Source organism: Panthera leo, chromosome B2 (assembly GCF_018350215.1).
Source record: "Panthera leo isolate Ple1 chromosome B2, P.leo_Ple1_pat1.1, whole genome shotgun sequence".
Taxonomy (NCBI): Eukaryota; Metazoa; Chordata; class Mammalia; order Carnivora; family Felidae; genus Panthera; species Panthera leo.
In genome coordinates, this window is record NC_056683.1 from 57,633,518 (window position 1) to 57,657,480 (window position 23,963).

Consider the following 23,963-nt stretch of genomic DNA (forward strand, 5'->3'; position numbering starts at 1 on the left):
GCATAGAATATTGTTTATTGAAATCTACACTTAGAAATTGTGGCATTTGGCCAATCTAGATAATACTATAAAAAGTCTCATCATGGTACTAGATTCCTGAATCATGGGTCTTAGGCGCCCATCCTCATTTGTCAATCAGGATTGTAAAATGCATACCAGTATGAATTATATTTAGAGCATTAGATTGAAAACACAAACCTGTTCTTGACTTTATGACTGAAAGAAGAAAGGTACTTAATTCAAATTTAAGGGATAAACGATTAAAACAACATAAAATTCTTATACTTAGAAATAATATTCCAGGGGCGCTTGGGTGGCTCAGTTGGTTAAGCGTCCGACTTCGGCTCAGGTCATGATCTCACGGTCCGTGAGTTCGAGCCCCACGTCAGGCTCTGTGCTGACAGCTCAGAGCCTGGAGCCTGCTTCAGATTCTGTGTCTCCCTCTCTCTCTGACCCTCCCCCATTCATGCTCTGTCTCTCTCTGTCTCAAAAATAAATAAACATTAAAAAAAAAAAAAGAAATAATATTCCAAATTCTAAAAATGCACATTACACTGCATTATAAGTATTACACATGAAATATTTCCCAAAAAAGGAGGAAAGAAAAAGATAATACTATGACAACTCATACTATAAAAAAAGAGTTCTATTGCATAAATTTTGTTAGAGTATCACACAACCTAAGATATTACTCAAAGTTCTTTAAAAAGTCTGTAATTGGCAATAATTATTTACTCACAGTTTCTGATTATTTTGCACTCAGAAATTAGTACTCTATACTGGATTACCTAATTTTTGCAATGCATATAATCCAATTATTAGTTTTTAAAATATTATAAATTCAATAGGAAAAACATTAGAATGTAGAAGGCAGGAAGTGATTAATAATGCTGAAAAGAGAAAAATAAAATATCCCTAACAACAAATATAAACAGAGATTCCCAGTCCTTTTCCTGAGGTCAATTTTCTACATTCTGCAACCCAAAACACCAAATAGAATTAAACCACAGTCAAGCCTTGGGTTTAACTCCAAATAAGCCTGGATTTATATCTTTCTGGAGAAAGTACAGGTCTGTACATCCAGTGTTAAAGATGTTCAGTAAGGAGTTAAAGGAGGGAGAACTGGGGATTCAGTAGGAGAGATAAGGATTATGGCTGGAGGGTCATTTGTAGTCTAATGTGTATGACTGACCATGAGATACAGCCAATAACTAAAGACTCCTCGTTTCATTACATCAATTTCACTATCACTAGTAAATCTGATTTAAAAAAAAACATTAAAAATCAAAGTATAGATTAATAAATTAATCTAATAAATTAATAAATAAAATAATTTATTATAAAAATAAGAATAATTAAGAAGGGTATTTTTCTAAAACTCTACCTAGCATGAAATTAAAAAAAAGAAAAAGCCTTCTCAGAGATTTAAATGGCTAAGTGTGGATCTAAAAGAGCTTTACAGTCCAAATTATGTTCCTAGAACTCTACTTACAGAATGTAGTATAAATGGTCTCATACTGTAGCAGAATTGGCAAGTCCCATATTTTGCAGACATATAAAATATTCACTCAAAAATCAAGCAAAGTGATGTTTTCAAAAGCATTTTACAGTTAAAAAATAGACTTTAAGGATACATATTATTTATACAATGAGACTGAAAATAGACCATGTTTCCATTTTTTTTGCTTTTAACTATATTTACTTGCTTACTTGGCTGAATATTAACACATAACAGTCACACAAGGTCATTTGGCAAGAAGAGCTGAATAACATATATGTACCTATGAGTTTGCTTCCAGAGGTCTCACATTTTGGTGCTTAAAAAGGATTTAAACACAATCTTGGACAAATAATGAAATTCTCTGCCATATGAATCACTATCCAATAGTAATCCCCATCCTCACCTCCTCAATTTAGAACCAGTGATTAATTTTACATAGAAAACAATGTCACTTTTCAGCTATTAGTGTAAGGACATGCATCATGACCTAATGCCTTTGTAATCTGCCCAGGGCGTTTCTGGCTCTAATTGCCCATCACTGCTTTAATTAACTGAGTGACTCTTAGGAGGCCATTAGATGTTTGCAATAGGGAAATTCTCTTTTGATTCATAAACAGCTCCATTAATGCTAAAACCATGTTCTAAAGTATCAAAAAAATAACCAATCTTAACAAAATAATTTAAATATGGGGATCTGCTTACGAAATACAAAAAAACAGTGATGTGATTAATAATTAAGCAATAAAAATAGTATACAAGAGACCCTAATTGTTTCTATGCTGACAAAAGATGGACACACCATAATTTTAGAACAAACTACATAAAGAACACTACATTTCCACCTAAACTCTTATTTTTTGTGGCAGCTGAAAATATATTTTGAACGGCAATCCTAATGGAGAAAATAAAATCTTAGGTTTGCTTCTACAATACTGAACCAAAAGTGTTCTATCATAATTCATTTTTAAATAAAATTATACAGATGTTTCTTGTTTCTGTCAACATGCTTACTATAAGGTTGTAATTCTCTTGTCACCTCTAGAGAACTTTTTAAAAACAAATGAAGATCGATTACCTTGTTCACAGAAACGGCCAGTAAAATGTAGCGGACAGTCACAGTGGAATGAGAAGGTACCACTGGAGACGGAGACAGGATGACAAGTGCCTCCATTGTAACACAGGTCCTCCTGGCACACGGGTGGCGCTACAGGAGGGGTGCCGAGGGAGGTCCACGTGGAGTCAACCCCTTCTGTTGCACTAGAAGGAGAAACAGAAGACACTGTAGACAGAGTGGAATCCTGGGATCTAGATTTATAACAAGATCAGAAAACACAATATAAGTAAAAGTACATGAACTTAAACAGAAATAACAGAAACTCTGGTTTAAAATAAGATGAAATAGAAACAACACATATCAGCGGTTTAACCTAGGGTAAAGAGAATTATCATGTTTGGTTTCCAGTTGTGGGATTTACAAATGTTGAAAATGCCTGAGCTCTAGAATGTGACCTCAGGTGGATCACAGAGCTATAGTCCACCTATGTGGTTCTGAGAAGCTAAATTAATTTCTTCTAAGTACTTAAGAAACCTGAATGTATCAGCCTCCATAAGCCTAATTGTTTTCTTACATAAAAGAATCAGAATGTGGCTAAGTATAGCTCTACTTTGACTATTTTAACCCTCATGAACCTAAGTTAAAAAAAAAAAATGAGGCCATGTTACATTTTAATGGTAAAACCGCTTGCACTTGAATTATTTCTAGGTTGATTACTAGAAATGTGTATTCCTCAAAGTGACTTGCATTCAAGAGTTACCCAAGAGGTACCTTAGAAATACCTGCAAGTGATTCTCTTAATTTTTTTTCCCACAAATTTTACTACCAGTGTAATTTTTTTCTTCCTTAATAAATAATGAAACAACAACAAAATCCCTTTGAATTAAGTTGAAGTTCCTTACTTTTATATTCAAAGCCTCTTGGTAATGGAATTCTTCTTTGCTTTCCAGCTCACTTTATCGTGATTCCTAATAAATACCTTAACTGCACTCATACCCAATAAGATTACTATTCCTTCAAAACTCCGAACATTCTGAATTTAGGCAGTTTGTTGAACTACTTTCTACGCATTGTTGCTCCTCTCTTGCTATCTAAGTTTCACCTAAAGTGCCAAGTCAAAATCTATCTTATTTCCTCTAGATAGCCTTCCTTCTTCATTGGTCCTTAAGATGAAATTGGTATTTCTTTCATCTTTAAAATTCCGTATGTCAATGTACCACTGCTGGAATATTTTCCACTGGCTTAGAGTACATTTTTTAATTTTAGGTAGAGCTACAGGCTGTACATTGGTCATTGTTTTTCTACCTTCCCCCCACACACAAATTCCTCATTTTGGCAGAATTCCTTATTCATAGTAAACAACTGAATTGATGTCTTCAGAGTGCTCCTGAGTGTTACATTACTGTTGGGAAGTAGTGTTTTTGGAATTTTCATTTAATAAAAATCACTAGGAGAATTATCTTTTTAATATAAAAAAATCTTCCTGCAATAACAAATAAACAACAACTTAACTATCTGAGTAAATTTTTATTTTGTACATTGTCATAAAGATAAAACTTTGGCAAAAGAAGTCCATTCAAAAGTTATCTTCAGACTGACGTTTAGAGACTCAGTCATTTTTGCATCTCCTGTCTATTACCATGTCAATTTATTGGAATAAAAAAGCTGAAGAAAATGAAATAGATAATTTATTAAAACTTTTTACCAAAACCAAAATAATATTAATTGGCAGGTCATTTCTTTTGTTTTACAATGCTCTTGCAACCTGAAATTTCTACTTATGATGTTTATCACAGGTTGTAACCATATATTTATATTTTTGATGAAGCCAAACTCTCTTCTCTCTCCTCAATTGTCCACAAAGAATGGATGGATCATCTTTGCTCATTTCTTCATGTTATCCCTAACGACAATGATAATCCTCAAGTAGACTTTTCAAGAAATATTTTATAAACTAATTTGAATAATTTTTTAAACATCCAATGTACCACAGTACCAACAAGAAAAATAGCAAGTGAAAATAAGTTTATATTTAGGGTCCATTTCATAACTCCATTACACACCATGTTTGGTTTTATAAATAATATAAATTCTAACACTTCTGATCCAATCTTGCAATCAACTTTCTCAGATTTCATTCTGTTAGATTAGGATAATTCTCCCCATTTGTACTCATAGTATAAATTTGTCCCTTTAAAGTAACTTCCATTAAGCAATGCTAATTTGAAGTTCATGGGATTTATTACTCAGTATTCCGTATTCTACTTTAATTTTTATTTCATTGTTTCTGAATGATTTCACCATTTCATCTATCTCTTGCTATAGACTTCATGAACTGCAGTCAATTATCTCTTTCAGGAATAAATTAGACTGAATTAAATGTCACTACTTCTTTCTTCTACAGTAGCTGCTAAGGGAGTCTATGTCTCACCTGAAAAAATCAATATGTTGCACATTTCAGCTGCTAGCTGATTATACAAAAATAATTACTGTTAATTGATCCATCAATTAAAACAGCAGGGCCATAAATCAAATTTTGAAAACAGCATTAATTTAACATATTCTGTTTTTAAGGTCAAATTTGGTATTTGATATATCACTATTAACAGCCCTTCACTTTCAGTGTTTTTCTTTTCTTAAATTATAAATTATGTCATAACCTCACCTATTTTAGAATTAAAGTAAACTTTATTCAATTTTAATAGATTTAAAAAGAAACAAAAATTTCTTCTGATAACATTTTAACTTATTTTTACTTTATGTAAAATAGGTTAAACATATCAAATAAACATGGACATTAAATACAATTAGATGATAGTCATACTGATATAATTAGTAATGTACAAAAGGAGCATTAAATTTGTAATTGCTTTCATTCTAAAAATCATGACTATATGAAAGCTTACAAATAAATCAGGATTCAGGGTTTTCAACACTTTTAAATCAATCATATTGTAAAACTTCATTGCCTTTCTTATTACTATCAGTCTTACATAGTAAGTATAAAGAATCTGCTGGATTGTCTCTTGGGTATCTCTGGACAAGGATATAGTGATGAACCAGTCATTGGTATTACAAGCAGTAATCTCTAAAGACCTTTTTCTGAATGAATTAATGATTGAATGATATGCTAATTTTACTCAAAATCAAGCCTGATCCTTAGAGAAAGGCACCTTGATATGACAGTGATTGCTAATCATCATGTTGTGGGAGTTCTGGTTGGAAGAAAGGAAGACCCTCCACTCATTGTCTCATTCCTGCCATTCTCTCATTTCCAGAAAGTTCTACAAAATCATTTACCTGGCAGGCAGCAAGCAATTCACATTGTTTCAGCCTGAGGGATTTTACTTGTTAGCTGACTTTATCACTGTTTAGCATACATTTGTCTGGCCTCAATTTCTTAGAAGAAAGAATGGACTCACTCACAATTATGAAGCCCTGCTTCATAAGCAGAGAAGCAGGATTTTTGGAATTATGAGGAAGTATTAAAAACAAAAAACTTACCCAGAGGAGTCTTGAGTTTGTGGCTCTTAACAGTATAGGGGGAAAGAAATCTTCAAAAATCATTATAATTAAATTTTTAAAGTGGGAAAATAATCTAGGCAATAAAAGACATATACTTGATGTACAAATAATATGTACACTGTTTTTTAAAAATGAGAATAGTTGTATAAACATACATACTCCCTTCTACTTCATCTTTTCACCTACTAGGATATGCTCATCTGCTCTTTACTTTTTCACCTAAAAATAATTCTTAGCATGCTGCCCTATCAGTTCTTCATTTTCCTTTTTAAGTTGCAAAGTGTTATACTGTTTAACTATACATTATTACTTCTATCAGTTTGGAATTAGTATATTTAAGCTGTTTCAAGTTTTTCCTCTAATATCTGGGTCATACATTTATTTTAATAGGTATATAGATATACTTTGCAGAGGATACCCCTTTAAAGTACAAGAGTCAATAAATTTTAGTAGATTGAGAGGTGTGCAAACATCAACATAACCCAATTTTATATTTTGTCTTCCCTAAAATTGTACTATTTCTGTGGAGTTTCTTAGTGGTCAGGCCCTCAGTTCCCATTTAGGATAACTGTCAACATCTAGTCATGTTTTAGTGGTGGTGGCGAATAGGAATAAACTCAAAGTATTTAATTTCTGCTCTATCAAAATCATGAGAACATCATGCTATCAAATAGAGCTTGAAACATACTGAAAAATGGCTTCAAAATTTTATTTAAATTGTCAGCATTGTCTACTAGCTTCAAAATTCATGTTGTCTTGTCTTTAGTTTGATCTAATAGTGAATTCTTTCTGAAAGCAAAACACAGAAAAATGTTTGCTATTTAAGATGTATTTAATTACCATAACTACATTAAAAGAGGAAATATGTAAAATTACTGTTAGTACTTATAAAATTCTCATTTGCCATTCAAGACAAAAATTAAATATCAAACAAAAATTATACCTGGAAGAATTGATCTGAAAACACTAATCCCAGGTATTATTACTCTTCTTTTTTTCGCATAACATTATGCAATAGAATAATCATATCCTAATAACAAATGCAATATTGAACATTTTATTTTTTCCTAAAGTTTATTTTTGAGAGAGAGAGAGAGAACAAGCACAAGTGGGGAGGGGCAGAGAGAGAGAGAGAGAGAGAGAGAGAGAGAGGGAGAATCCCAAGCAGGATCCAGGCTCTGAGCTGTCAGCACAGAGCCTGACATGGGGCTCAAACTCATGAACTGTGAGATCATGACCTGAACAGAAGTCAGATGCTTAACCAACTAAGCCACACAGGTGCCCCAATATTTCACATTTAAAGCACAAGTAAATTCATTCACTATTAACATAATAGTGGGATTTTAAAAGATCTTGTTTTCACATTGTCCCAATTTTTCTCACTAAAGAAATACATTTCTCATTCTCACAATCTTGTATGTTTTAGCTCTCACATATTCATAGATAAGGTTCCTTAGATCACAAGCATGCTCACATAATTGAAGTTCGCAGAATTGCTGTGTGTTAAGCAGAATAGTACCCCAAGGCATTCCAAGCCGCTGCTGTCCCTCAATATACAGGATGGGTAATTTTGAAGAGCTGTACTCTCACTGATTGGTTATGATTTTCTTTTCCCATGTCAGCCCTACTGAGGATTGTTCCTGATCACAGAGAAGGTGCAAGCTGTCCTGATCTTGATTCCCGAGTCCAACCCTGCATGGGAATTAAATCAATGCTTTCTGCCAATATGCCAAATCAGTCAAATAGCAGAAATGTTGGATTTCTTTCCTTTTCTTCCTTTCCACATCTGAAATTCTACACCCCCCTCCTTTTTAAAAAACCAGTAAAATATCTTTTCTACCTTCTGTCAGTTCTTCTACATTTGTATTTTCTTTTCAGTATCTGACTTTAGTTCCTGTTTTTCTGTAATTCATCCTTCTCGCTGTTCTTGTTCTTATTACTCTCATACCAAAAATTATTCCAATTGAAATACACATTCTTCTGTGATTTGGTTCCATCTCACTTTTTGGTTTTGCCCGCCTCCAGTGCTTTAATGTATGTCCAATACAAGTATGTTCTAACCACATCTTATATAACTTTTAAAATATTTTTCAGTATTTTTACTTCAATTTATAGGAGATAATTATATATGACAGATACTGCTCTAGTCTATGTCTTTTCAAATAAGATTTCCTGGTCTGAGAATTTTGTAGTGTTTTCAGTTTTCCGTCTCCTGTTATTCCTGTTGACAATTAGTTTGCTACATGCAATTATCCTTCTATTGTAGAAAACTTGTTTCTCTTCTCTGGATGCCTTCAAAATGTTCTTTTTGGTCTTTTTCTTTCCAGTTTTTCCACTGTGATATGTTGAGATATAGAATTATTTTTATTCATCTAGCTTAGTTTTTTTCTGGGGAGATTTTCTATATGAAGCATCTATGCTTTTCACATATTCTGGAAAAATGATAGCTTTCCCACATTCATTTTAAATTCTTCTATTAAAACATTAGATGAAATAAAATTTTCTCATTTTACCTTCCATGTCTTCAGCTCCTTTTGCAACATCTCTCTCAATTCATAATAGTTTCTTCAGATACATCATTCCATTCATTATTTATCATCACAGCTCTTTATTTATTTATTTTGAGAGAGTGAGAGAGAGAGAGACAGAGAGAGAGAGAGAGCGAGCCAGGGAGGGGCAGAGAGAATCTCAAAACAGACTCTGCACTGACCAGTGCAGGGCTCCAACTGCTGTGTTCCTACTGCAGGGTTTGAACTCATGAACCATGATATCATGATCTGAGCTGAAATCAAGAGCTGGATGTTTAACCGACAGAGCTACCCAGGCGCCCCTCTTTATAGCTCTAATTGCTGTTTAACTTGTCAATTTTTCAATTTAAATTATTATGTTTTCACTTTTTACACTTCTATTTACTTGTGTTAAAAGCTCTCTGTTCAGTTTTCATGGTATCTTTTTCTTTACTCATACTCTAACTTCCCTCTTTTACTTCTTAAAAAAATCAAGCATAAATTTTTTTATTCTGTATCTGGTAATAATAACATCTGGTCTTTGCAGATCCAAGTCACCTCCTCTTCTTTCTGCTGTCTCATCTCTCAGGGTGATTTTTATTCCCTTTCAAATGTCTTATAATATTTTCACTGTAGACTCATATTCTTTGGAACTATATCTGTGAGAATACTTTGAGGCCTTAGTGTAAGGCATTTCTTAGAGGACTTATATTTGCTTTGTTCATTCCATGAGGGCAATTTCAGCCTGGAAACATTAAAAAATTTTTCTTTAAGACTTTTAAATAAATAGGAAGTGGCTCATTTATAGTATAATCCCTGGAACCAAGTCAACAAATATTTTGAATAAGTTAATGATATACAGGTTTGGATCACAAACCTCCATAGTGAGCTAGTTTGTTGTTATAGTTTTTTTAAATTTTTATTAAGTTTTAAATTTTAATTCCAGTATGGTTAACATGCAGTGTTAAATTAGTTTCAGATATACAATATAGTGATTCAACAATTCTACACAACATTACTCAGGCTCCTCATGATAAGTGCACTCTTAATTCCCCTTCACCTATGTCACTCAATCCCACCTCCTTCCTCTCTGATATGCTTTAATTTAAATGAGAACCCTCAGTTAAAGTTACTATTATTTATTTGCAATAAGAGCATTTTGTACTTGAATCATACTCCAAAATACATGGTTCTAAAAGATATAAAATATTTCACCCAAGAGAAAAAGAACACAGAGTTTCTTCAATTACAGTATTATACATAAGTGGGGAAGATTTTTTCCCTCCTACCTAAAGCTAATGCACAGTCAGGAAAATTTTTGTCAGATAGTTTTTTTTTTTCCTTTCCTTTTTTTTTGGGGGGGGGGGTGGTAAGGATTTTTCTCATTAGTTTGGTATTTTAATAATTTATTTAAAACCCTTTCTCTACTTTAGCCTATATTTTATGTCTGACTTATAGTTGGAATGTTTTTCAGCCACTACATTACCCAAAATGGAAGTCACCATTTGATATTTCTTTAATTTTCCAGGAACTTCTCAAAATACACGCCTGTTAAATGAACACTTTATTTTTTTCAACACTAATATATATGAATGTTGCATGTGAATATGTGTGTGTATCTTTAAGTTTTTGTAGTTCTCCATATATTCTTTATAGGAGTAGACTTAGATATGGGTGTACAGCTTATAATTCTTAGAAAATGCTTAATATTATTTTGTATATTTGTACCATAGAACACTTAATTGTTATTCTATGATTATTTCTCTTTTTAGGGCTTAAAACCTTAAAGCAACTTTATTTACTTACTTAGCTATATCAGCTCTGATATATAATAATTGCTAAAGATATATTTTTTGATTTTATAAATTTTCTAATCCATAGATACATTCTGAGGTGTGGCATAAAAAGAAACAAATCATTTTTAAATATAAAATTTAATGGATCATTATGGATACTGAACTCTAACATCATGGATCCTTAAAGAAATCTACAAATTCACAATCTAATGCTTGTATTATTTAGATTTTTAAGAGCAAATTAAATTTAAAATAACATACTTATAAAAACAGTATTTTTTACTAAAAGAACATTTTTACTAAATGGCTACATTTAGTTTTGTAAATCACTGAAGTTTGAATATCTTTCCACTATTGACAATAAGGAATATAAAAATATGCAGCATTTTTAGTAGGTGTTTTATGTCAAATGGAAACATTTATTATATTAATTACATTTCCTTTATGGAGAGATATTACTCTGGAATACTTCCAAGTTAGCATAAAACATACAGGAAAGAAGAATATACTAAAATATCAGTCGGGATTGAAAATGTATTATTACCTATTACCTGGAAAGTGCATCCAAATCAGAGACAGGAAAGTTAACAATCAATATGTCATGATTAAAGTCACATACTTAACTCCAGCTATAAGAACATATGCACTGGCAAAAACAAATGCAAATTTGTCTTCTAGTCTTAAAATGAGAGAATAACTTTCTCACATTCATAGGAACCCCAGAGTATTTATTTCATAAAAAGAACTCCTTTAAGGAATCTAGATCTAGACATTACCAGCCAGGATTTGAAAAAAAAAAAAAAAAAAAGATGGGTCAAGAGAAACGACATGTCAATTAATCCAGAATTCACTCATTCATTTATTCAACCTAAAAGGACTTATGGAATTCTCTCTATGCACCAGAAACTCACTAAATATGCTCAGTAGTAGAACCAAGGCCCTCCTATTTATGAGCTTTCCATCTTATGGGGTTGAGAAAAAAAAATTGAGCAATGTAAGACTGCATAATGCATTAAGTGCTAACTAAACTCAGCACTGCTCAAATGTTGCAAATGTGCTAACATAATTTTATTCTCACAATACAAAAAGTGACCATTTTTATTTTCCTAAATTTACAGATGAGAAAACAGAGGTACACACTTAATAAACTTGCTCAATATCATAGGCAAACATATGGATTTGAACCCATATAGTTTGAACCTTGAACTAAAACTTTTCAAATTTTTTATTCCTGACAGGGGACAAACAGATGTACTGATGGCAGTGTTGTAGACAGATGGCAGTGTTGTAGACAGATGTTACGGTAAGAGTAGAGCAAAAGCTGTCAGAAAGGCTTCTTCATGAGGTTTATAGCTGAGTCTTAATAAAAACAGCAGTTGGCTAGAGAAGGATGGGCAAAGAAGCCTGTAGGCAAAGAAGCACACGCATGCAAACACCAACAGGTGAGTCTTGGGAGACAGGCAGGGGCTGGATTATGGGGAGATTTGTTGGCCAAATTTAAAGGCAATGTGAAGCCATGAACGTTTTAAGCAGGAAATCAATAATCCATATCTGTTTTGAGCTACCTTTCTGGTTTTAATGTGAAGAATAGTTTGTGAGGGAATAGTAGCCGGAAGTAATTCAAGTATTATAGGAATAAAAATAATCAGATTGGAACTTGAACTAAAAGTATGTTATTGGGGGTATAGTGAAGTGATAGCATTTCAGAAGGATTTGTTATTGAGAGTTTAGTTAAATTATTCTATAATATTGTTGCCTTGGCATCCATTTTGTGGTCAAGCAGCTCACAAAGTCCTTGAAGTGGCATAAGTCATTCCCATGAGTGCATGCCCTAGGTAACAGTTGGCAGAGTCACAAGTAAATGTAAGTTCCTAATATGACTTCCCTACTGCTTTTGTGATAAGCAGTCTCCCCCACCTCCCCCTGACTTATCCTCATGTGCCACCTGGGTAAGATCCCCATGGAGCTTACCAAAATCCTGTTCCTTTTGGTTTGAACTGACCCATCTAGCTTTGGTCTAGGAACCCCAAAGCATTCCTGCTACAGACCCTAATAAGGCATTTATTTCAGATCCTCTTCCTCTCTCTCTGCTTGAACCCTGCTTTGACCTCCGGCATGACTCCTCAAGGCATGATGGTTACTTCCTCCAGAATTTATGAAAAATAAACTTCTTTATTTCTATTCCAATGTGGTCTTCTGTTGAACCACGGCTCACCATGTAACATGTGGGGCTCTACTTAACAAATGTTAACTCTGTAACAAAGTCACATTTGGTTTCCAAAATGACTTTGTGATCAATTTCATATATGAGGTATGCATCAGTCAGGGACTGTCAGAAAACAGATGCACATTCAGAAAGAGTAACAAGTGAGTTTAATGAAGAGACTATTTTCAAGTTGGAAAAGCTTAAGAGAATCAACAAGTGATTGAAAAGTGTCCCAAGAAACAAATCTGTCACTGTCATTGAACCTGAATGGGCAAGAAAATGAAGTACTTTCTGTGCTGTGGACAAAGATGGACATACAGAAGAAGGGGCACTTGAGAAGAGTTGTGGTCTTGGAGTAAGGAATGCAGCCACCACAAATGTATATGCAGCTGAGAGAAAACAGAGAATAACTTGACCTCTTCCTCTTTCTATTCCTTCTATGTCCTGCCATCTCTTTGGCCAAACTGAAAGTCAGAGGCCAAAGGGAGCTGGGTGGTTGTGGCCCATAGATGTCAGCCTCCCAGGGTACCAAGCAGGGTGGAAAAAGATGGAGGGTAGATCTGGAAGTGAAGTAGTGAACAGGTAGTTCAGAGAGAAAGATGAAAAAGCATAGGTGAATCTCAGATTTTGGGTTTAGGTAACTAAGGAACAATTACCATTTAGTGATATGGAAGATATAAATTTCATGCTGGGCACAAGTGGTCTCAATCTTGATCTAATGGGATGATTTCTTACATAAATGGTAGTATCTATCTCCTTTTTCCAGAACTGATTTTTTTTCCACTTAAAAAGTATTTCTTTGGCAATTTGGGAGAAGAAACTTGAGCACATGAACTTATATCACCACTCTGTGTGAAAAATCAGTAAAATGTATCTTTTACAAGTAAATGGTGATCCATTTCATTATATTCTTGCTCAGTTGGGTCACGAAATCACAACCCTCAATATCATCATTTGCCAGGGGGCAGCTAGCAGAACTGCAGGCAATGTAGCCAAGGGATATAATCATTTCTCTAAAGAGAAAACCATATGGTTATTACAAATGCCTTATTATATCAGGAGAATGATTTAAGAGGTTTATTTTAACCTATTAGCCCTAATACAAGAGAGCCACAAACAGCTAAAGCAATGTAGAAAAAACTGTTCATTTCAAAATTCAAAAGGCTACAGAAAAATACTAGACACAATAGTTTTACTTTCAAAATGTGATGGCTTACATTAAAAGGTAGTCATTGGTTTCCCACTACTGTGAAGAACCTGATATATTAGTTTGGGAATCTTAAAGTATGCACACAAAAATTAAACTCGAATCCAAATGTAAAATCATTCCTTAAAATTCTACTGTATTACAAAGAACAAGCTCAGGTACTCACACCCTAAATCAATTTCCGTTTAAGTTCTAAGGAAAGATCCAAATAGAGCCCTTTCATTGTTTTTAGAAATGTTTGCCATACTATTTTTCTTTATATAAACCTTTGAATAGAAAAGAATGTTATTTTTGTATATTAATCTTTTTCAAAAATACACTAGATGACCTCAGAAAATAAATAAGCATATCAAAAGGTGCTGAAGCAAAGGATACTTGCGGATATTAAAGCAGCATTGTCTATCTCATCTTGTTCTTAAACTCTCAATATTATATTACTGAAGCAATGGATTTAGCCTTGTCGAATATGAACATCTATTAATGGCTTGTCTGTGAAAGGTGGGCCATTGGCTTTAACCAGCAATGTCCTCAAGACAGTAGAGACAGTCTGCCCATGAATCATCACTTCTTATACATTAAAAAAAATTGCCTTAAAATATTTATAATGTTTCAGCTTATCTTAACGTAGATATGTTTAATAACCTTTCCGGCGGCTCAACTCCATAATCTCTATGAATTTTAACACTATATTTCAGAGAACTACCAGTACTATTCAAGGTAAGAATAAATGGGTCTCAGAGAATTATTGCATAGCTGTGGTTAATAACCAACAATAAACTCGGGCTGCATCTGACATGTGGGCAATCTTATTTAATTGAGTGTATTAGTATCTCAGGAATGCCAAGGGGGATTCACTTTGAAGGAGAACAATGTGGCACCAATACGGAGGCACAATGCAAGAAAAATCATAAAGAACTAATTTATCATAGTTGTTACTTCTTTTCTAGTCGAAAGGCTTCAGTGAAGTGAGTAAGAATGAAAGCCAAATAAGTAAGTCAGGACAAGTTTCAAATGGAAAAAGGTGCTATGACAATACATAGAAAGAAGAAATTAAGACCATATCAAGAATTTAAGAAGGCTTCACAGAGAGGTCAATTGATCTGAATCCTGAAGGATGGAGAAGAGATTCCCAGATAGCAAAGGTTATCTATCCTAGGCTGAAGAAACATGTAGAAAAGTGAAATATTTCCATTATTGATACAGGAAATTTTTTCTAATTACAGAGAATGGATGTGGAAGTAAATATAAATTGTGATGGGATTATAAATGGAACATTCTTAAATGTCAGCTTTTGAACAGACTGTCTTATAGATGTTGAAAAGTCCCAACTTCTCTTTAGAGTTTCAGATCAGAGCCAAACATGCAAGCCTGCGACTCCCTGCGGAAGTCCCACAGGTACCTGGGCTCTTACTTGCTCTGTCCCTTAAACTTCCTTTCCCTTTCCTGGCTCTCCCACATGGCCCAAAGTCAAATTAGAAGCTTGAACATAATCCTTCCTACTCCCTTTTCCTCAGGTCACACATACATTCCATTACCAGGGTCTATTCAATTCATCAGTATGTACCTCAAAACTAAGTCCTCTTTTTACTATCACCACTTTTTGCCCAAGTGATTGCAAAAACAATCCATTTGGCTTCCTTGCCTTCAGTCATGATTCTGTCAATTCATTCACCACAAAGAGGGTGATCATGTTAAAATGTGAACCTGATCACATTATTCCCCTTAGCACATTCAGAGACTCCCTGTTTCTCTCAGTATCAACTTTAATGTGATTACCATAGCTTTCAAAGCTATTGGCAAGCTGGTTCTGCCTCAGGAGGTATCTCATCTTTAATCTCAGTTTCTGAACAATTTGTTCTCTTATGCTTTGTTCTAACTTTAGCTGGTTGAGGCCAATTTATATTTCAATTCTTAACTTAGAATATGGTTCTTCTACAAAGCTTTGCCTGACACTCAAATCTACTTTAGACACATATCCCATATATTTAGCCCCCATACCTCTATCAGAAGTGTTACCACTTTATATAGTAATAGCTTATTTATTTGTATTTTCCCCTAGAATCTTAACTATAAGCTCAGGGATTTTATACATTTCTTCCCTCTTCAGTGGAGTCCAGTCTCTTGAATAGTGATGACATTCAGTGTTTGTGAAATAGGTGAATAAATGTGTAGGGTCTTGATCAGAAAGACCATTCCATACCATGTTGAGAAGACTGGATTTTATTCTACAAGTCAATGCTTTCAAATATGTCAGGAAGTACTAAAATCCATAAGGTAAATACAGGGGTTTCCAGGAGCATCAATATTCTTCAAATTAATGTATCATTTAAATAGTTTAATAATTAATATTTGTGAGGCTTAAGATAAAACATTACATTTTCATGAAATTTTCTTTGCCCTCTGCTACTGGAGTAAGGCAGACATCTGTATTTGTTTACTCTTCTCAGCCTTTAATTACACACAGCAGAAACTCTTAAGAAACACTGTTGTAGGTGTTGGCAGGTTTAATGCAAAGTGGAATGACATGCCTAGATTTAAATGTAAGTGTCTCAAAGTCACATTTTTTATTGTAAGTCATAAATAGGCATTATATTTTATACACCGGCTTTCTTATGAAAACAGCTAACAAAGTATTGCCTTTTTCATATCACCATAGATAGGGTCCTGGGTAGCTGCTGATGCCACAACCATCAGCACAAATAATTTCAGTCCTAAATATTTCCTTAGGATTTCTGACCACCATGGTGAGCACCAGTGTTTCATCTCTCATTCCATTAAAGAAGGTATCATTCAGGTGTACACTGAATGATCCCTCACATGACATCATATCCAGAGGGACCACTGGACCAGAGCCCAGAACCAGCTAGACTCTGGCTTCCTTCAAGTCTAAATGGAGTGGCCAGAGAGACAACTTGTAAATTCAGGGGAATTAACCCTGAAGGGGATGAACTTTACCCAACAGAAGGGCATAAAGGGGGGCCAGTGAGTATATTCATCTCCTTTCTCCCCCAGAGACTATTGTTATGATGTCCTGTATGAGCCCTCATAAGATGTCCCACTTGGCAGGGGCAGTTATGTGGCTCCACCCATTGAACATCCGACTTCAGATCAGGTCATGATCTCATGGTTTGTAGGTTTGAGCCCCACAGTGGGCTCACTGCTGTCAGCACCACAGCTGTCAGGGCAGAGCCTGCTTTGGATCCTCTGTCCCCTCTCTTTGCCCCTTCCCCACATGTTCTCTCTCTCTCTCTCTGGCTCAAAAATAAAAATATTAAAAAAAAAAAAAAGATGTCCCACATGGCGGAACTGTGACTGTTACAAATTTGTGGTCCCCTCAGTAATGCACACCTCTCTATTTATCCTCATTCTTTTCTGCTTCACTCCCCTTTTCCTCTCATTCTGGTGACTATACTCAACATAAAGTTTTAATTCAGATTCTGTTCTCTAGAGAATCGGTACAAGAAAGCTAGATTTTAGAAATTAGTGACTTATCATGTTTCTGCTCCCAGGAGGTCCTGATTGAACAATTATTGGCCTTCTCTGTCTAACCTCGTTTTTGTATCATTGTGCCTGTTTTCTCATTATTTAAAAAGCATTATACTATCCCATTATTTAAAAAGATTTATGACACTTCACAGGATATGCTAGTTTGAAAAATAGTGTGTGTAGGGGTACCTGGGTGGCTCAGTCAGTTAAGCGTCCAACTTCGGCTCAGGTCATGATCTCATGGTTCGTGGGTTCGAACCCCGTGTTGGGCTCTGTGCTGACAGCTCAGAGCCTGGAGCCTGCTTCAGATTCGGTGTCTCACTATCTCTCTGCCCCTCCCTGGCTCACACTCTCTCTCTCAAAAATAAATAAACATTAAAAAAAATTGTTTTGAAAAACTGTGTGTTTGATGTCTGTGTATTTAAAATATAGCAATACAACAAAAAGGCACATACTATGTTCAGTCTATGTCACTATACCAGATATTTCAGTTTGTTCTTCTAGATTCACTCTCCAGTTTGTTCTACTCTGGTCTGTGTCCAGGGAACTGACCCATCTGACTACATCAACAGGGCTCTTATGCTCTGTGGCTTTTGGTTTATTTGGCCCAATGAGGAAACCTAGCCAGAGTTGGGAGGGAAGCAGGAGACTGAAGTTAGGGTAATATTTATCCCTGTGGATCTCCCTCTCTGAGGCCATGTCAAGCTGGCTGAATCCCTTGATGGAAGTCATTGCTCCTCCATATCTTCCCCTTCCTTTGTCCTTTTGGGCCCAAGGGTGGTAACAGCTTATCAGCTACCTTCCTGGGGTTTCTACACTATCTCTGTGGTCTGATCACACTCCATTCCCCCTTTGTATTACTGTTACCAGGTAAATAAATCCTGCTTGAATTGTTGTAACATGTTGTGCTGTTGTAACTGTTTGGACCCTGACAGATACACCTGTCAGTACATCTGCCTTTGAGGAAATGACCTTGCAGAACTGAGTGAAGATATACAAATATATGAAATTACGTATAGGGAGTAAAAGGAAACAGGGTTAAGGGCAAAGTTTTGGAGACTATCGGATTTCAGAGAAAGTTGAGGTAAATGATGACTTGAGCAAGACAGAAGAGAAAGAGTAAAAGGCAAGAGTAAAACCTGGGGAGGATTACATGGAAAATCAAGCATAAAGTGTTTGGAAGATAAAGGAATGTGAAATGCTATGGAGAGACAAAAGGAACTGAGGCTTGAAACATGTTCACTTATTTTTAGCAGTTAAGCCATCACTGTTGACCATGATGACAATAATTTCAGTAGAGGTGGTTAAAGCAAAACCCAGCCAGTCATGGACCATGTAGTGAGTAGCAGGTGTGGAAGTTAAGAGAAAAAGTGAGACCTATTCTTCCAAAATCCCCAAAACCTAGGGGGAAGAAAAAACAGTTTGTGAAATGATTAGATGCTTAAATTCTCACTAGAAACTTCTTCAAATGAAACAGTGCTTATCTGTCTATTATTATCTTTATTTTCTCCCTCTGTCTAGTTTTCTCTCCTTTTAAAATTTATTAACTATTTTTTAACATTTATTCATATTTGAGAGACAGAGAAAGATAGAGTATGAGCACGCGAGGGCCAGAGAGAGAGACACACACACACACACAGAACCTGAAGCAGGCTCCAGGCTCTGAGCTGTCAATAGACAGCTCGACGTGGGGCTCGAACCCATTAACCATGAGATGATGACCTGAGCTGAAGTTGGACGCTTAACCGACTGAGTCACACAGGTGCCCCTCTAGTTTTCACTTTGTAATTTATTTTTAATTAATATTTCTACTACACAAGAAAAATTCAATGTACATACGAGTTACTGATAGCAAATATTTAGTGATACAAATTAATGTTGTATCATATTCCTTTTATCTGTGCTTTTAAAAATTATTTATGACATTTTGATTTGTTTCTAATTGGATTAAATAAATATTACCATTACAGTTAAAATGAGTTATTGCTGTTTTTTAATTTTTTTATTTTTTAAATTAATTTATTTTTTAATTTACATCCAAGTTAGTTAGCATATAGTGCAACAATGATTTCAAGAGTAGATTCCTTAATGCCCCTTACCCATTTAGCCCTTCTCCCCCTCCCACAACCCCTCCAGCAACCCTCTGTTTATTCTCCATATTTAAGAGTCTCTTATGTTTTGTCCCCCTCCCTGTTTTTATATTACTTTTGCTTCCCTTCCCTTATGTTCATCTGTTTTGTATCTTAAAATCCTTATATGAGTGAAGTCATATGATATTTGTCTTTCTCTGACTAATTTGGCTTAGCATAATCCCCTCTAGTTCCATCCACATAGTTGCAAATGGCAAGATTTCATTCTTTTTCATCACCAAGTAATAGTTCAGTGTATATATATACCACATCTTTTTTATCCATTCATCCATTGATGGACAATTTGGGCTCTTTCCATACTTTGGCTATTGTTGATAGTGCTGCTATAAACATTGGGGTGCATGTGCCCCATTGAAACAGCATACCTGTATCCCTTGGATAAATACCTAGTAGTGCAATTGCTGGGTCATAGGGTAGTTCTATTTTTAATTTTTTGAGGAACCTCCATACTGGTTTCCAGAGTGGCTGCACCAGTTTGCATTCCTACCAGCAGTGCAAAAGAAATCCTCTTTCTCTGCATCCTCGCCAACATCTGTTGTTGCCAAGTTGTTAATGTTTATTCTGAAAGGTGTGAGGTGGTATCTCACTGTGGTTTTAATTCAACTGTTTCACCTCAAAGAATCTATTTTAAAATTGTTCATTGAATTGTATCAGTTTTTAAAAAATTGTATTTATGTATTTAATTTATTTATTTGAGAGAGAGAATGAGCAAGTGTAAGCGAGGGAGATAGTCAGAAAGAAAGGGAGTAAGAATCCCTTACAGAATCCACACCCAGTATGGAGCCTGATGAGGGGTTTGATCCCACGATCCTGGGATCATGACCTGAGCTGAAAACAAAAGTCAGACACTCCACAAACTGAGCCATGCAGCCGTCCCTCAATCATACCACTTTAATAGCCAAGTGTGCAATAAACAGTTAACATGTTTATGCACATGTGTATGTAGCATGTCCTAATATACAGAATACAGTAAGTAGGTCACTTTGTTGTATGTTTGTCCACTATACAAATTACCATGAAAGCCTTTATACTTTCTGACTTCATTTCCTCCTCTAAGTATCTAGACTACCACCATACTGTAGTCTGAATGTTTGTGTTCTCCCAAAATTCACAGGTTGAAATGCTAACACATGAGGTGGTGGAATTAGGAGGAAGGGCCCTAGGGAGGTGATTAGGATATGAGGGTGGAGCCCTCATGAATGGGATTAGTGCCTTTACCAAAGAGGCTCAACAGAGCTCCCAGTCTCTTCCATCATGTGATGACACAGTTAAAAGATAGCCATCTCTGAACCAAGAAGTCCTCACTAACCAAACACCAAATTGCTAGTTGCATGATCCTGAATTTCCTAACCACTAGAACTATGAGAAATAAATGTCTGTTGTTCATAAGCTACCCAGTCTGTGGTAGTTTTTTACAGAAGCCTGAATAGACCATGACTGGATTCTCCCAGAAGAGAGGAGTATTTGAATCAGTAGACTTGAGTAAAAAAGATCTACCTGCACCAATATAGCTGACATCATCCAGTCTATTGAGGACCCTACTAGAACAAAAAGACAGAGGAGGGGAAATTCTCTTCCTTCTTGGGTGCACATCCATCATCTCTTCCTCTCAAACACTGAAGCTTCAGGTTCTCAAATTTTCAGACTCTTGGACTTACACCAGTGGCCATCCATTAGTCAGGCCTTGGGGCTCGAACTGAATTATATCATTGTATTTCCTATTTCTCCAGCTTGCAGAGAGCACGATCGTGCATATCTTATCATCCATAATGGCTTGAACCGATTTCCTTAGTATTTCTCCTTTTAGATATCTAATACATATACATATACACACACATACATATACACACATACACATACACACACATACATATACATATACATATTCATATACCTATACCTGTACATATACATATACATATACATATACATATACATATACCCTGTTGGTACTGCTTTTCTGGAGAAGTCTAATACATACTATGTAGTAAGAAAAGCTCACTGGCTTCCCAGATAAACAGATATTTATCCCAGATAAAAATATATTTTATATATTCCTATGTGTAACTATAAAGGTTACTAATTCAATAGTTGATATTCTTTTATATTTTATCATATCAAAATTTGAGATAACTTATTATAAACAGTGTAATCCAAAAATATTTTCCTAAGTATTACGAATATAATCTTTATACTCAATATGGGTAAAAGTTTACATACACTTATAATTTGAAATTACACTTATCAATATGTTAAATCAACTCATTTTTTGCAGATTTGTTGTATAATTTTCCACTACCTATTTCATTTGATCTTCATAAATTTGGGGTATATGTGATTTAATTTTTTCATGGCAGCAAACAATTGGACAGTGAAAATCAACTCATGTTTAAATGTGTTTGCTTTTAGGACCTTTCTCCTAAGACTGATCTCAGGCCATAGAGCTAAGCACGTCCAATTCACTGGACACTTTGGTTCACCCCAGCAGGGGCTCACAATGAATGGCTATGTGGAAACCACTTATGCTGAGGAGCTAGTGCTTGATATTTCATTTAAGAGGCTCCTACGGATTTGGCTCCAATTTCCTTCCAGCCCTACCAGTTTTCTTTTTATTGCTGAAGTGCAAAGGAAAAAAAAGACAAAGAAGCAGAAGAAAAGGGAAACTCTGCTTAAACATGCTGAGTAGTTGCTGAGGATCATCTGTCTTGTAGTCAAGCTATTAAGGAGCCTGTACGATGCCCATCTACAGAGGAGCACACAAGGCCATCAATAGCAATGGCAGTAGTTATATTTGCCATTCTGAACTAATCAAGTATGAAGGACTGAAAGGGAGGTAGGGGACATAACCTTCCATTTATGGGTTTAACAATAAATGCTGCCTTTGATGCGTGTGCCCAATAGGGCCAGAGAGATCAAGGTAATGAGAGCTACGCAAATAGCTGCATCATGATAGGTAAGAAATAAATCTCTCTCTCTCCACTGAAAATTCCCAATTCTATTTCTCCTTCATTGGCTATCCAGAACTTCAGTGTCATATCTTGTCACTATCAGGTCATGTCTTTTCTGATATCTTAGCAACACTCAAAACCTACTCTCCTTCAATAAAGGAGTTTTCTTTTAGAATTAACTCTTGGTTTTCATTCATTCAAATGGAAAAACTTTGGAATATTTTTAGCTTTTATTTCCTTTTCCTCATTTCTTTTTATATTGTTTATTCTCTGCCATTTAGGCTTAAATCCCACTGAATTTGGATTACTGAAATAATTCTGTAACTGTTCTCACAATCTTTAGTTTCCTTTCTAACCAATACAACAAAGCTTAGTAAATTTAATTTTGATTTAAGTTTATTTATTTATTTTGAGAGAGAGAGAGAAGAGGCAGAGAGAGAGGGAGAGGGAAAATTCAAGTAGGCTCTGCACCATCAGCACAGAGCCTAACTAGGGCTTGATCTCATGAATTGTCACATCATGACCTGAGCCAAAATCAAGAATCAGATGCTTAACTAAGCCACTCAGGTGGCTCAAAATCCAAAATACAATTGTGTGCCCACTGACTGCCTTTGCTTTACATTCTGACTTGAATTTTCTCATTTTTCATAGGTAGATAATACAAGTTATAAGTTGTATTTAATGACATGAAATATAAAAATAACCAGAAATGTAATTGACACCGATACATTTTCTGTATCCTTTTCTCTGCTCTAAACAAAACATGTCTACTTGTCATGTTGCAAACGTCCCACATCATGTTGCAAACGTCCCACATCCTGTCTCTGGGATATTGCTCTAGAAGTCCAGTTTTTTCCAAGAGTTTGCTCCCTATAACTTTGCATATGTCCATCCCTATTTTTCAAAATCTATCCATTCTCCAGGGCTCCAAAAATACCAACCTACAGAATTTTCTCATCTAAGTAATTGATTAAGAGGTTATAATGAAGTAGCTGATGATTGCTTTCTAGCAGGGTTATTTCTCTTTCATGTATATAAAAGGTAACTCCCCTTTCACCCATTTTAATCTATATTCTTATTCTTCTACAAGGATCACCTTGGCCTCAATTTTCAAGCTGATCTGAATCCTCTCCTCTGTGTCACTATGGTGCATGTGATATGATTGCAATCATTCCTTTGTGTCTGTTTCTCTCTATAAACTATAAATACAAAGGCAAGTCCCATAACTTATGTACCTTTGTACCTTCAGCATCAAGCAAAGTATGTGTACTATTAGGCTGACAATACATTTTAGTTCATGGAATAGGATTATGTATGTCCTTTCTCTAATTGTCAAGAAGTGACTACTGGTGTAATTTACTTTACTACCTGGTGTAATTCCTACCCAGGAATGTTCCCACCCCAGGTCTGCAATAAACAGTACAAACAATGATTATGATGGTGATGATGATGACGGTGACAACAACAGTAAGAGTGATCACTATTCCAATTTTACATTGTGACTAAAGATTCCCAAGACTTTTAATTAATTCTTGGTTAGCAGAAAGATTCTGATTCTGTCAAGGTGAAGGGATCAAGGGAGA

General features: G+C 35.1%; 1 protein-coding gene across 1 annotated transcript in view; it reads right to left on the reverse strand.

The window, feature by feature from the left end:
- The window catches only part of EYS (eyes shut homolog), a 1,768,122-nt gene that overhangs the window by 445,647 nt on the left and 1,298,512 nt on the right, over positions 1-23,963 (reverse strand). The window contains 1 exon segment of the mRNA XM_042939126.1: positions 2,577-2,806. Coding sequence (XP_042795060.1) covers positions 2,577-2,806 — 230 coding nt within the window.